Genomic DNA, 14,078 nt, shown 5'->3' with positions numbered 1-14,078 from the left:
GGTTTTGAGATGAGATTAGCCTGGATTATGAAGGTGGGACCAATGTAACCACAATATTTCTTCTAGTAAGGAGGCATGAAGATCAAAGTCTGAGAAAGAGGCAATGGAGAGATGAAAGCAGAGGTCACACAGGAGAGAAGATGATATACTGGTGGCTTTGAGGTGGAGGAAGAATCATTAGCAAGGAATGTAAGCAGTTCCTCCAAACTGGAAAAGACAGGCAACAAATTCTCCTGGAGTGTTCAGGAGACAAGGCAGCTCTGCTGACACCTTAGGTTTAGTTCAGTGAAACCAATGTCTGACTTGTGGTGCTCCGAACTGTAAAAGAATATAATTGTGTTGGTTTAAGCCAATACCTTCATGGCAATTTGTTTATAGCAACAATGGGAAGCAAGCAGAAATTCTAAGACAATTGTAAATAGGATCTTCTGGAAAGACCAAAAAAACAAACATAAACCTCCCTCCAGTAGCCAAAAAATAAAAATAATTATTTAATAAATATACGATGATTTTATATCCTCTAATAGAAGGTTGTGAAGAAGTGTTTGTTTAGAAAATAGTCCCCAGAGTCCCCAAACACTACTAAGTCAGCTTTGTGTTCTGTTGACTTCCAAGGTAATAAGCCCTAAACTATGATTCTAAGAAAAAAAATCTGAGATTAAAAAAGAATCACAGAAAGTCAGAAGCATACAAATAACTTCTCTCATCATTTGTAGGCACCTTCATGGACTCATAAGAATGTCTTAACATTTCTGTTGCATTATATACCATTCCATTTTTTTTTCTATTAAAGAACATCACTGGACAAAGCAGAAATTAATTTTTAGGTTCAACAACATCAAATGTCTTTTTTGTTGTTGTTAACTATGATGTTGGTGAACTATTTATAAGCCCTCCCATTCTTGGGGCATCATTCCTGAATGGAAGGATGCTCATGATGAAATAGAAGGCAATCTGCCTGGCTCAGTGGTTGAGCATTGATCTATGAACCAGGAGGTCACAGTTCAATTCCTGGTCAGGACACATGCCTGGGTTGCAGGCTTGATCCCCAGTGTGGGGCGTGCAGGAAGCAGCCAATCAATAATTCTTTCTCATTATTGATATATCTCTCTCCCCTCTTCTCTGAAATATATATATATATATATTTAATTTCTCCAAGGGGCAAACTTTGTCCTCTTTCCAGGCTTCTCAAATTGAGCTTCCAAAAAGGGTAATGTGAAATTTTTTATAGATGAAAATGGCTAATGATTACTTTGTCAGGTTATTAAGGTTAGGGATCATTTGTATGCACCTTTTTAAAAAATCTCTCAAACACTAAAAAAATGTTTTTGGAATTAATCCTTGCATAGACTAAAGTTATACTTGGTAGTAATTATAGGATTTGAAGGCGGGGGGGGGGGGAATCCTAAAGAGAATCAGAAAGAGCTATCAATATTGAACAATATATACTAGATATGCTAGATAATATAAGCAATGGCTCCAAAGCAAAAATATCATGGTTTAAAATAGAAGTGCTTTTCTTAGATCAAATGGTTAAGAGTTGAGTCTCTTTTTCCCTTTTCATTTCCATACTTGCCCTTCAATCTGGACATCATAATAGCTATCATCTCCTTCTGTTATTCCCAGGGACCCATTCCTGGTGTGGCCTGTCTTCAGATCGCTATGCATGTTCATGCAGTTTCATTCCTGTCTTGATGATCAGAATGTCCTTGACGCACAGAGCTTTGCTCCACAGTCTAGCTTTCTGCTTTTCTCATTAAAGAAATATGTACTCACTTGTTAATATATATGTCAATTTAATGTTATTCTCCTAGGAAATAGCTCACACTGGGGCTTTTTAAGAAACAACTTCTTAGCACATGGCATAACAAAATTTCAGAGTATGCGGTGGTACTGTATCATAAATGTTATGTTACCAGATTGTTAAAGTGGCCTCAATTAACATAAAGCTATGTTTATGGGTAGCTTTGCTCTTGCATGTAGGAAACTGTGAAATTTTACTGTCCTCTCTGAAGAGTCATTAAACTTCAATTTTGATTCCCTTTATTCTTACCACAAAATATTATAATTGTAAAATAATATCACTATATGACAAACTACTAATAAGCCTATCATTCACTTAGTTCAAATATCAGTCAAACAATAAATTCTTGATTTTTAACATTGTCTTAGAGGTCACAGAAATTGAATTTGACTTGACTTGTGAGAGTAACTGCGTTGGAGGGATAAAAAGAGGCCAATAGAAAGAGCCAAATTACAAAGTTCAGTTTGTCAATGAAGTCAGTTAAGGGTATGAGATGCAGCCAAAACCGGTTTGGCTCAGTGGTAGAGCACTGGTCTGCGGACTGAAAGGTCCCAGGTTCGGTTCTGGTCAGGGGCATGTACATTGGTTGCGGGCACATCCCCAGTAGGGTGTGTGCAAGAGGCAGCTGGTTGATGTTTCTCTCTCATCAACATTTCTAGCTCTCTATCTCTCTCCCTTCCTTCTCTCTGTAAAATATCAATAAAAAATAAAAATAAAAAAAGAGTATGAGATGCAGTTACAGAGGTGGGCACATTTTGAGTCCCTATGATTGTTTTCTAAAGGATAGCTGAAAAATTGATAGCATTTAAATTGAATATGTCATCTAGATTTTGGATTCAATGGATGAAGAACTATGATGAATCATGCTGTGTTTTACAGAAGATGACTGAAGAAAAAACAGATGTACTTCTCAAGTGGGTAAAACAAACAAAAATAAAAATAAAAATAAAAAGTATGCCAATTAATACAGTAGAGACAGAAGGCCTAAAGTAACATTAAAAATGTAGAAGTTCAAAGAAATTTGTGACAAGCCTAGAAGTCAGAAGCTGCACAAGTCTTAATTTATTTTTGCCAGTAATATAAAGTGTATTGATTTCCATAATTTATTACAAATGTTAAAAAAATTAATACTGGAAATGCTTTGGGTATATTCACTTTGTAGGTTTTTCCTCCTTAATCTGCGAATCTGTAACATTTGTTGGGGGGTGTAATATATTCAAAAACAAGACACATTCAAAGTTCTATGAGTATGAAGCCCAGAGAAGTTTTAGGCACCTATATCAAGTCTGAGGCAATAGAGATTGAGTTAAGGGTGCAGATTGGGAAGAAAGAGTTAGAAGAGAGTTGGACAACACCAGCTAATTTCTAGTAGTACACATTGCTCAAAATATATATTAGGCCTTAAATCCCCATAGGAACACACCGTGGAATGATTGACAACCTCTCACCAATATTAAATGTTACATATATATATCTCATGCCTAATTAAAGTCCTTGGGAGTAGGGACAATGATTTTCATTTTGTTGTTGTTCTTCGGTAATTTCCTATGTGTCCAGTATAAACTCAGTAGAGATTGGGTTGGGCTCAAGAATCTGTGCACATATAACTTAAAGTTTTAGAGAAGGCATGTAGCTGCACCCAAGACTGAGAATTACTGCCCAAGTACTTCAGCTATTTTTTATCACTCAATAATTACCAACAGCCTTATAAAAATATACTGCGGTCTCATATAAATCTTCTGAGAGTATATTAATTTCCTTTGCAAACAAGTTATGTAGAGAAGCCAACAAATATAGCTTGTTCTGCTTAGAAATCATTTTATTATTAGTATTATTATTAATAAATATTATTTATTGTGTGTCTTGAATGTGCCAGGCAGAGTGATTTAAAAAAAATTATAGCAAGTGCTCACAAAAATATTACAAACAGAATTTCATTTTCCATATTTAAAAGTTAAAAATACAAGCATAGAAGGCTCAATAACCCATCCAAGAGCACACAGCAAGTGAATTAATTGGTTTAAATAACTTTCCATCTTTTGTAAAATTGGGTTAACATGGGGATTTTATTTTTCTGGGGATGGGTTAATCATGGGTGTCAAGAAAAGCAAGCCAGCTTCTACTTACTTTCCCATGACTTATTAGATCAAATGCAGCCAACCACACTCCTTTCAAACTCAGTTTTTTACCTTAATTTCCAGTATTTCATTCTGAACCTTCTTATGAATATAGTGATTTCTGAGAAATTGCTTTTTATTCTGTGACTTAAAGTAAACTAAAGATCTGTAATCCCTTATTCTAGCTTCAATGTTTCTCTACTCCTATGTTCTCCATCTGAGGACACTGCCCCCTCTTCTTGACAATCCAGTGAGTCATCCTTAAATCTTGATTCCCCATCCTAAATGCCAATAGCCACCCTATCCTGTAATTCTCTTTGATATGCTTCCATGTCTTCATTGCAATCACCTCTGCCAAGTTCAAGTTGTTAATGACAGATTCCTAAACTTTTGAAATATTTTCTAACTACTCTTCCTCCTTCCTGCATCCTAGTATCAACCTGTGCCTTAGCCATTCTTCATCATTATCTTTGAAAATACAGATTTAATTACTGAAAGCTAGAGCTGATTCTTTTTACCAGTAAGATCATATCCCCACTCCAAGGTTCTCTTACAATGTATTCCCAAGTATATATTTTCCAGTTACTCAGTTCACAGATCAATAATATTAATAAAAGCAGCTTACATTTGTTCAGATTTAATTGCGAAGTCTGAGATCTATGAAACAATAATTGATAAGCTGGGCTTTATTAAAATTAAAAACTTCTGATCTAGGAAAGATAGTTCAAGAGAAGGAGAAGACAGGTCAAAGATTGAAAGAAAACTACACATGGCTCATATGTGTTAAAAATTGTTATCTAAATGCACAAAGAGTTCTAGAAACTCACCATTAAGAATATTAAAAACTCGATTAAAAATGGGCAATAGAACAAGAAATACACCTAACTAAAGAAGATATCCAGATATCCAGCAAGCATTTGAAACACATTCAATATCATGTATCATCTGGGAATAGCAAATTAAGACAATGAGACATCACCACACACTTATCTGAATGGCCCAAATCCAAAACACTAACAACAATAAGTGGCAGTGAGGATAGGAACAATAGAAACTCACCCATTGCGAGGGGAATGCAAAATTGCATTGGAGGACAGTGCGACAGTTTCTTATAAAGCTAAACTATTACCATGTGATCCAGCAATTGTGCTCCTTGGTACATAGTGAACTGAAAACTTATGTCCACACAAAAACCTGCACAAGTATTTTAATAGCTTCTCTGTTCATAACTGTCAAAACTTGAAAGCAACCACGATGTCCTTCAGTAGGTGAATGGATAAATAAAATGCGCTGCATCCAGACAATAGGATATTATTCAGTGCTCAAAAGGAAGGAGCTATCATGCCAAGCAAAGATATGGATGTAATTTAAAATACATATTACAGTGAGAGAAGCCAATATGAAAAGATTACATTTTGTATGATTCCAACTATATGACGCACTGGAAATGGCAATCTATGGAAATGAAAAAAGACTTGTGGTTTCCAGAGGTTATAGAAAAGAGACGCTGAGCACTGAGAAGAGCAGGGGAATATCTGTGTGGTATTACAGGCCATTATACACTTGTCAAAACCCACAGGATGTACAACACCAAGAATAAACCTTAATGTAAACTATAGGCCTTGGGTGATAATGACATGTCGATGTCAGTTCATCAATTGTAACAAATACACTGCTCTGGTGGGGGAGTGTCCATAGTGGAAGTTGGTGCATGTGTGTAGAGAACTTTGCGGGACAGGGGAATATGGGAATTCCATATACTTGCTCCTCTAATTTCTGTGACTTTAAAACTGTTCTAAAACCTAAAATTTGGTGATTTAAAAATTAATAATTAAAACATCCAGGCTAACTTAAGCTGTTCCTCAATTATAGATTAATTAGAAATTAAAAGTAAAGTATTTATAGAGTTCTTCTCTGGACATAATGAGTGGACTACAATAGATGTAGGAGATTAAGAAAAGAACAAACTCCTTTTGCCCCATTTATATTGTTATTAAGTTAGCCCTAGCTAGTTAGGTTCAGGTCTGCCTGGGGACTGAAGAACCTCGGGGTCAATTCCACTCAAGGGCAGGGAGCTAGGTTTCCGACTCCAAGCCATGTGGGCAGGCATGCGGGACATAAGCAATTGATATGCTTTTCTCTCATCCATTGGTGTTTCTCTCTGTCTCTCCCTCTCTCTTCCACTTTCTCTAAAAAATTCAATGGGAAAAAAATATCTTCCAGTGAGGATTAAAAAACAATCCTATATAATAAAAGACTAATATGCTAAATGTGCAGTGATCCATTCAACCAATCCAAGTGTAATATGCTAATGATATGCTAAAGCCACTCACATACACGCTATGAAGGGCACTGACCACCAGGGGGAAGATGCTCCAACTGGTAGGTGAGCTTGCTGCTGGGGTCCCGCTGATCAGGACTGAGTGAGATAGGCCAGACATGCCCCGGAGCCCTCTCTGGCTGGCCAACCACCTGTCACTCCAGGCCCCAATTGGGCACCAGCGGGGTCCCTCGGCCAGGTTTGTGCCCTCTTGCGATCTGGAACCCCTCAGGGAATATTGGAGTGCCTGTTTCAGCCTTATCCCACAGGCCAGGTGAAGGGACCCCACTGGTGCATGAATTAGTGCACTCGGCCTCTAGTAAGTAAATAAATAATATTGTTATTAAATTTATTTAAATAATGCAGCTTTAAAAATTGCTTCTTGAGGGATCACATGCATAAAATTTGGCAATAGTCCCTTGGAAAGAATTGGGTTATTAATCTGCCTTATAGACTTTAAAACCCTTAGGCAGTCATCAGACCAGCCTTGCATATATGTCCCTACCCTTTCCTAAAAGTGTTCTTCAGACCCACTTCCAAAATAAGTATTTCCTGCGTGGATGTAATTTTAAATGTTTGAAAACTCTGTCTTATTTATTTAATTTTCCCCAAAAGACTCCTGACAGAACAAAAGAAGTCAACCTGAATTAACATATATGTGTAAGAAATGGTAAAATGACAAATTAAGGTAATTGTTATGACATTTACAACCAATATGTTGATTCCCTTATTTCCAAATGATCCTGAAAGGAGCAAGTAGTAGCATGATAATTATCCAGCATATCAAAGACAGTTATAGCATATGGAATGATTGTTTTGTGATATGGGCTAGGTTTACACCACAGGGTGTAGGAGTTCCCCATGGGCATGTGCGTTGTGAAGATTTTTATTGTACATCTAACGTTACGTTCTGAAGATAGTGTGACAGCAACTGAAGAAAATGAGTAATTCCCATTTTACAGAAAGAGAAGTGGAACAGAGACACATAGAAGACGGAGGAGATGTGAAAGCTGAAATAAGAATCCAAGAATCCCTAACTACATCACGTGGTTTTGCTCATGGTTTATAATAGCATTTGTGCTGTGTAATTTACACAGATAAGGGCATCTCAAGATTATTGCTAACACCACCACCTTGTTTTAGCTAAAACGTGCAACACTCAATAAAGGGTCTCATTGCTTTTGGGAACCCAGTAAGTGGGATGGGGGAGACAGCACCTCAGATCCTATGAAACACATTTACTTAGTGATCACTTTGGAGCCATATAGACGCTGTTCTATATCCTGATGTATCTTCATCTCTTTCACAGGGTTTGATCCCGTTAGATCCATCAGCTCAAATTTCTGCTCCGAACACACTGAAATGTTTGGTTAAGCTGACAAATTTGTGTGGTAAATACAAATGGCTGGCAGGAAGCTTTCTGTCTGCTTCAGTCAACGCTCTGAAGTAGATCCAGCCAGAACCATTTGTTCAGGAAGCTTTGAAAGTCAGTGATACAAATGGCAAGCTGTATGTTCTGTCTTCCGTGCTGTATCTGAATGGCCCGGTGGGTATAGGCAGGCCACTGCTCTGGGGGGTTGGGGGGGGGCGGTCCAAAGGACTCGCTGGCAAACAGAACTGGCAGATGCAGAGGGAACTTGGCAGGAACCACTCAATGACTCAATGCATTGTGTGTGAGTTGGGGCCACATCAGAGGGACAGCAAGCCCTGAGGAGGCAGCCAGTCCATGCTGTGCATCCATGTCCTATGTTAGGCACCACTCTAACACCTGCTGTGGCAACTAGAGGGGTGGAGGTGTGTGGAGACATGGCTTTAAGTCTTGTGACCTGAGAATGGATGTCCATAATGACTTTAAAATACTTCCCTAACTCACCCATCTGCTTATTTATTAACCTACTTATAACTTAACAAATGTTTCAAATCTGCTTTGAAAGCAATGTTGGATACTGTTGGGGGATGTTGAGCCAGAGATACATTTAGCACCGGAAATGGATAAAATCCCATGGAGGAGAATGGTGTAAGAAACCTAGGAAAGGTACAAATACAATTCTATGGGATTTTAAATAAGTGAGAAATTACTCGGGTTGGTTAAGAGTGACTGTTAGTATATAAATGGGTAAATTGTTTCTGTTTATGAGAACGAAACTAAGTTCAGCAAAGACTAAGGCTAGGCAGAGTAAAAGGGGTATTTGAGCTGAGGACAAGTTTTATACAATAAATGCAAGCGCCTTAAAATTTTGTATGGCCTGTTGACTTCACCAATTAGTTTCACAGACCCTATTTTATTTTATGGAATCATCACAACAGTCCTAGTGTATAAGTAGGGAAAATTATTGATCGATTTTACAAAGGGAAAATAAGTTTCCTGTGATATCTAATGACTGTCTTATGGACATGCTAGAAAAATCATACTTTGAACTAGGGTCTCTTTCTCTGACCACCCACATGTTTTTTTTTTGTTTGTTTGTTTTTTGTTTTTGTTTTTTTGATCATTAGTTTCTAGTACAAATGGTTAAAGATGTGAGAGACTCTTAAAGGTTTTTGGCCTTAGCAAATGGAAATAGGATTTTATTAGAGAAAACAAATTTAATTTAGTTTTATACATTGCTGAACTTTTTTAATTTTGTTTTTGTTTTTTTGTGTTGTTTTTTTTTAGTAATTATATTCTCCTTTTTATTAAAATAATTGAGAGGAAATATCCAGAAAAAGAAAACATAGGAAAGTAAGAGCACAATTTAAGATGCAGAAAAAGGGAAAGGATATATCCCATCTGGAATATAAAAAGGCTGCATTACATGAACAGGAAGGTATGTCACCTTCAGGGAGAAATGGGCTGAATAGCTTCATCGTAATATATAGATTTGATCCATTTCTGGGGTGGATAACCTTCAATGCAGGATCAAATAAACTTCTCTCAAATTATGTTCATCTGCATCTACAGTCCAAATAAACATGCATATCCCCATGGGAAATTTATCCCATGTCATGTGCATTAGATGGGCATACTTGAAAAATACATTGAAAATTTCTATACTTGAATATCTTTTCTTTATCACGAGACTAAGCACATGTGCCTATCTGTCATACTATTAGTAATAACAATAAATTGTAATGATAATTTGCAATTTAAGTGACAATGATGTTACATTGAACATAATATAGTATATGCTATTATATTGAACATAACATAATATAGAGATGTAAGTACATATTTGGAGAACCTATGCATATTTCTAAGTATAGATTTATGTAGCTATTTTATCAATTTAGTTAATTGCCTGTAAAATTTAATAGTGTTTCTATCTTCTGAGTTACTACAAAAATTAAAACCATAAAACAAATCTATGCAATAGAATATATAAACAAAGAAAAAAGCCAAAATGGTATTCAAATTTAAAAGAGGTATAAAATAAGACAGAGAAAATAATTAGAACAATAATAATAATTTGAATGCTTACTCTGTGCCAGGCATTATACAATACAAGTATTTTAAATTCACTATCTAATCTAAATCTTCATATAACTTTGTAATATAGCTGGATAGCAATGCCATTATTCAAACCCAAATACTGCATTTCAAATATCTAATGACAGTAACAAATTATGTGTGACAATAAATATAAATAAGTGAAACACTCTTTGGAAAAGGCAAGCATTTCAAATTGGTTAGAAATGAAAAACTTGTGAGGCACTTATGTGCTATTAAAAGACACATCTAAAAAATCTTTAGATACTAAACAAAATAGTATTAAAAATGTGAAACAAAAAAAGCATTACACATAAAATATAATTATAGAAATGCAGAATTAGAAACCTATTTAATTTTATGTGTATATAATAAACCTGAATATGAAAACCAGATTTTAAAAAGTCTATAGCCTAAACTTAGTTTGAATATAAAACAAAAGTTCTATATATTTATAGAATGAATTTAATAGAATATTAGTATTTTCACATTATTATGATTTTAAAAATGCCTATATTAAATCAACAGTCTACATGGCTAATAGTAAAATCCTAGAGGCAGTGAATGCTTTTTAAAAATCAGATAAATGAAAATTAAAAATAGAAAATAGTACAGTAAAATGTTAATAGTAGATACCTTGGGATAATGAAACTATGTTTCACTTATAATATTTTTAATCTACTAGTCTGTATTCTCAAATGTACTTCTAATTAATGCATACATATTTTTATGATAAAATATTTTATTTTAAAAGAAAATAAATATAAATTCATAGATGTCTATGCATATGTATGTGTACATTAGTGTATGTTTGTGCACACCTTTATTGCTATATCAATCTTCAGTTCCTGGATTTCATTTTTATGAAGATAATATTTTGGATTTCCCAAAAATAGTGTCTTTTTTAAACATTAAGAAAATGTCCAGAATAACGTAGGTTTCCCTTTTATAAAGCATTTTGAGTCTCATTTTCCATAAATAAATAGTTATTTTTGTTCCTCATCATCTTTTTAGTTTATAAACTCTTTAATGGGGAACAACATCAATGAATGTACCAACAGGTATACAGGATGGGAGCAAAAGAATTATAGTTATTTGTATGGAAAATAGCACAATAATAAGAATAAATTATGTGTTTCTCCTATTCACAACTGTATGAAGAAGTCCTACACTTTCTTTTTTATTATCATAAAATTACCTTCAAGCTTCAAGAGAGTTCTTCTAGGTAAAGTATTCCTGAATTTGTTGAGCATGTCCATGTTCTATTACCTAATATCTTCATGGACATAAATTTGATGTCCCTTTTCACCCATCATTTTCTGAACTAAAAATTCCTCATCTGGTCTTACTATTTAATTCCTTTGATCGTTTCTATTAATCTTTCAGGCTTCTCTAACTGTCGTATAGCCTTATTAGAATGCACTGAATAGAACTATGTGCAAAATATTAGTTCTGTTGAAAAATTTGACACAATTATATATTACTCTTTTTTTTCAATTTTATTATAGCTATCTCTGGCATTTGGTGAACCTTTGAACTGCCACTCTACACTGGACTGTCTTCAAGGGACAGTTGACATAGATTCTGATATCATTTTTCTACACATAGTAGTAGCAGAGAGAATAATTTATTTTATTAGGATAGCTTGAATTATACTTCCCCAGGTACATTATCTTATACTTTCCACAGCTGAAATATTTTCACTATTATTTTGCCTATTCACACAGCACTACAAAGTGTTCTCGCAGGATCAATCCAACGGAACAGCATCTGAGTCCTCTGCAAACTTTCAGGCCTGCGTGCAGCCATAAAGGCACACCTGCCTCCACACACCCACATTCTTCTAGGCTATATAACTGGGACCTGGGGAAGCATTTTTCACTCTAGTTTTGGCTTAGTCCAACCTCTTGTACTGATACTAATCCTGTGTATCAGACGGGGATTTCAAGAACTTGAGTACGTGCTACAGGTGAGAAGATCAAGTCCGCCTGATGCTGTCTAGTCTTACTCTGGCTCACTGCCCTGTTATCTACCTTGACTGTTTTTGCTTATGACCAATCCCCACCCTATATTCCAACTTTAGCCACAGGTCCACATCTTTGTACCCGGCTTGCTAACCTGACTTTTGTTTGTGTGGCTTGATTTTTTGAACATGAATGTCTTGCCTTACTCTTGTGAATTTCCTGTTTCCTTGGCTAACTGCCAGAACTTCCTTTTCCTAATGCAGATGGTTAAAAATCATTTTGAAGGCTTATTTAGTTTCCTGGCCCCAACCCTAGAGATTCTGACCAAGTAGAACAGAGCCAAATATCAACAGTACAATGATTGAAATTTCTTTTGAGAGCCAATTTTTTTTTTTTAAATTTAAACTTCTTCTAACACCACTTCTTCAAAATAGACTCACACAGGCCATGGAATTTTGTGGAAGAGCCACACTCAAGGGGCCAAAGAGCCACATGTGGCTTGCGAGCTGTAGTTTGCCAACCACTGCAGTAGGTCAATGTTGCTGCATTTGTAACAGGCTCACAAGTAATGTCCATGTTGCTGGCCTGGAGACCACGCTTTGAGAATTACTCAGCCTCTAGGATTTCCATCTGTTTGTCACTTGCTGAAAGCTATCCCTTGTTGGTCCTCTTTTCTGACTAGTTCATTTGTGTCATCTTGATGAGATTTCTTACATCTACAGGCCCTATTCCCTCCTCTGACGTCTGTGTGAGAACGGCAAACCAATTCTAGTTCTACTTCCTGAAATCATGATGACGATTATAATGAAGATGACAATTATAACAGTAGTAATGTCAATGAGCCTCAATTTCCTTATTTTTAAAATGGAGATGAAAACAGACCTCCCTTACAGATTTTTTAAGTTAGCAAATAAGCACATGACTTTGCATGATACCTAGAACATAAATGGATGCTCAATACATGTGGGTTCTGTAAACATCAATACCAACAATAATGATAGCAATGTATCATTATTTGAACAGATTTGTTGATTGCTTGATTAGCTTCTGGGGATGTAATATTGAACAAAACAGATAAGAACTCAGCTTTTGTGGAGACAAAAATATTGAATGAGACAAAAACATTAATGAAAAATATTAATAATAAATAACACATTATAATATGTACTACAAAGGAAACAATAAGTGGATGGTGGAATGGAGTCACTGGGAGAGGCTGACTTCGTCATAAAGAACAAAGACAAATCTTATAAGATATGGTGTATGCAATATGAACTAGGGAAAAAGATCTACAGACACGTATTTTGAGATTGGAACTTGTTTGGTTTGTTAAAAAATAATAATAAAATTAAAAAAATTTAAATTTAAATTTAAAAAAAAGGCAGGAGGCCATTATAAGTGGAGCCTGAGGAACAGAGGAAGGGTAATGGAGTTAGAAAAGTAAATGCAAGTAAATCCTACAGTGGTTTATGCAGTAGGTTGCAATAAGGAGTTCCTAGTTTAGACTAAAAAATAAAAAGGTTGTATTTTATAAGAAGGAATATCCTATATTCTGATTAACCTGTTAACAAGATCATCCTGGGTGAGACTGGGTTATAATACTGGGTAAGACTGGAAGAAACAGTTAGGAGGTTAGAGGCTTGCTCCAGGAAACAGATGACATTAGTTGGATTCAGAGTGAAGTAATTCAGGATGGAGCAGAGTGGGTAGATTTAAAGTAATTTTTTAGGGCCCAGCCAGCATGGCTCAGTGGTTGAGCATCGACCTCTGGACCAGGAAAGAGGTCAAGGTTTGATTCCAGTTCAGGGAATATGCTTGGTTGAGGCTCAGTCTCCAGTATGGGGCGTGTAGTAGACAGCCGATCATCATCATTCTCTCTCATCATTGATGTTTCTATCTCTCTCTACCTCTCCCTTATCTCTGAAATCAATAAAAATATATTTAAAAATAATTCTGGAGGTTTAACTATAATGGGTTTAATGTAAGATATAAGAAAAAGGAAGCACAAAGCTGATGAATGGGTGTAATATATTGCAACACTGAAGCCATATTCATTAAGCCAAGCTCTATTTACTTATTTTGACATTGTTCATATGCATTATATATATAAATGACAAATAGTCCTTTCTATCTGAAACTAACTTAATTGAGAGTATTTATTTTCTGGGTGATTTTCTTAATAACTTACATCATTAACATTTTTCATAATATTTGGTGAAGTATAAATAATGATAACACACTTCCCAAACTCCCTCAAGAAAACCTGTAATATTTTCAGCTCAAATTAGTTTTTAAATAATAATAGCTAATCAATAATCCTTCTTATGTACCAGACCTTGGTTCACACCCATGTCCCTAGACTATCCAGCCCACCCAAACCAGCACAACATATCCATCTCCTCTCATT

The 14,078-nt window shown here is 35.5% G+C and overlaps 1 protein-coding gene across 1 annotated transcript in view; it reads right to left on the bottom strand.

Annotated features, from left to right (window-relative positions):
- Positions 1-7,479: 7,479 nt before the first annotated feature.
- Positions 7,480-14,078, bottom strand: part of LOC123651535 (netrin receptor DCC-like) — a 124,580-nt gene continuing 117,981 nt past the window's right edge. Inside the window, exon 6 of the mRNA XM_045574599.1 lies at positions 7,480-7,598. Coding sequence (XP_045430555.1) covers positions 7,480-7,598 — 119 coding nt within the window. The remainder of the gene's footprint in view (positions 7,599-14,078) is intronic.

Source organism: Pipistrellus kuhlii, unplaced genomic scaffold (genome assembly GCF_014108245.1).
Source record: "Pipistrellus kuhlii isolate mPipKuh1 unplaced genomic scaffold, mPipKuh1.p scaffold_m20_p_6, whole genome shotgun sequence".
Taxonomy (NCBI): Eukaryota; Metazoa; Chordata; class Mammalia; order Chiroptera; family Vespertilionidae; genus Pipistrellus; species Pipistrellus kuhlii.
Note: the sequence above shows the minus strand (reverse complement) of the source record. Positions and strands in the feature narration are given on the sequence as shown.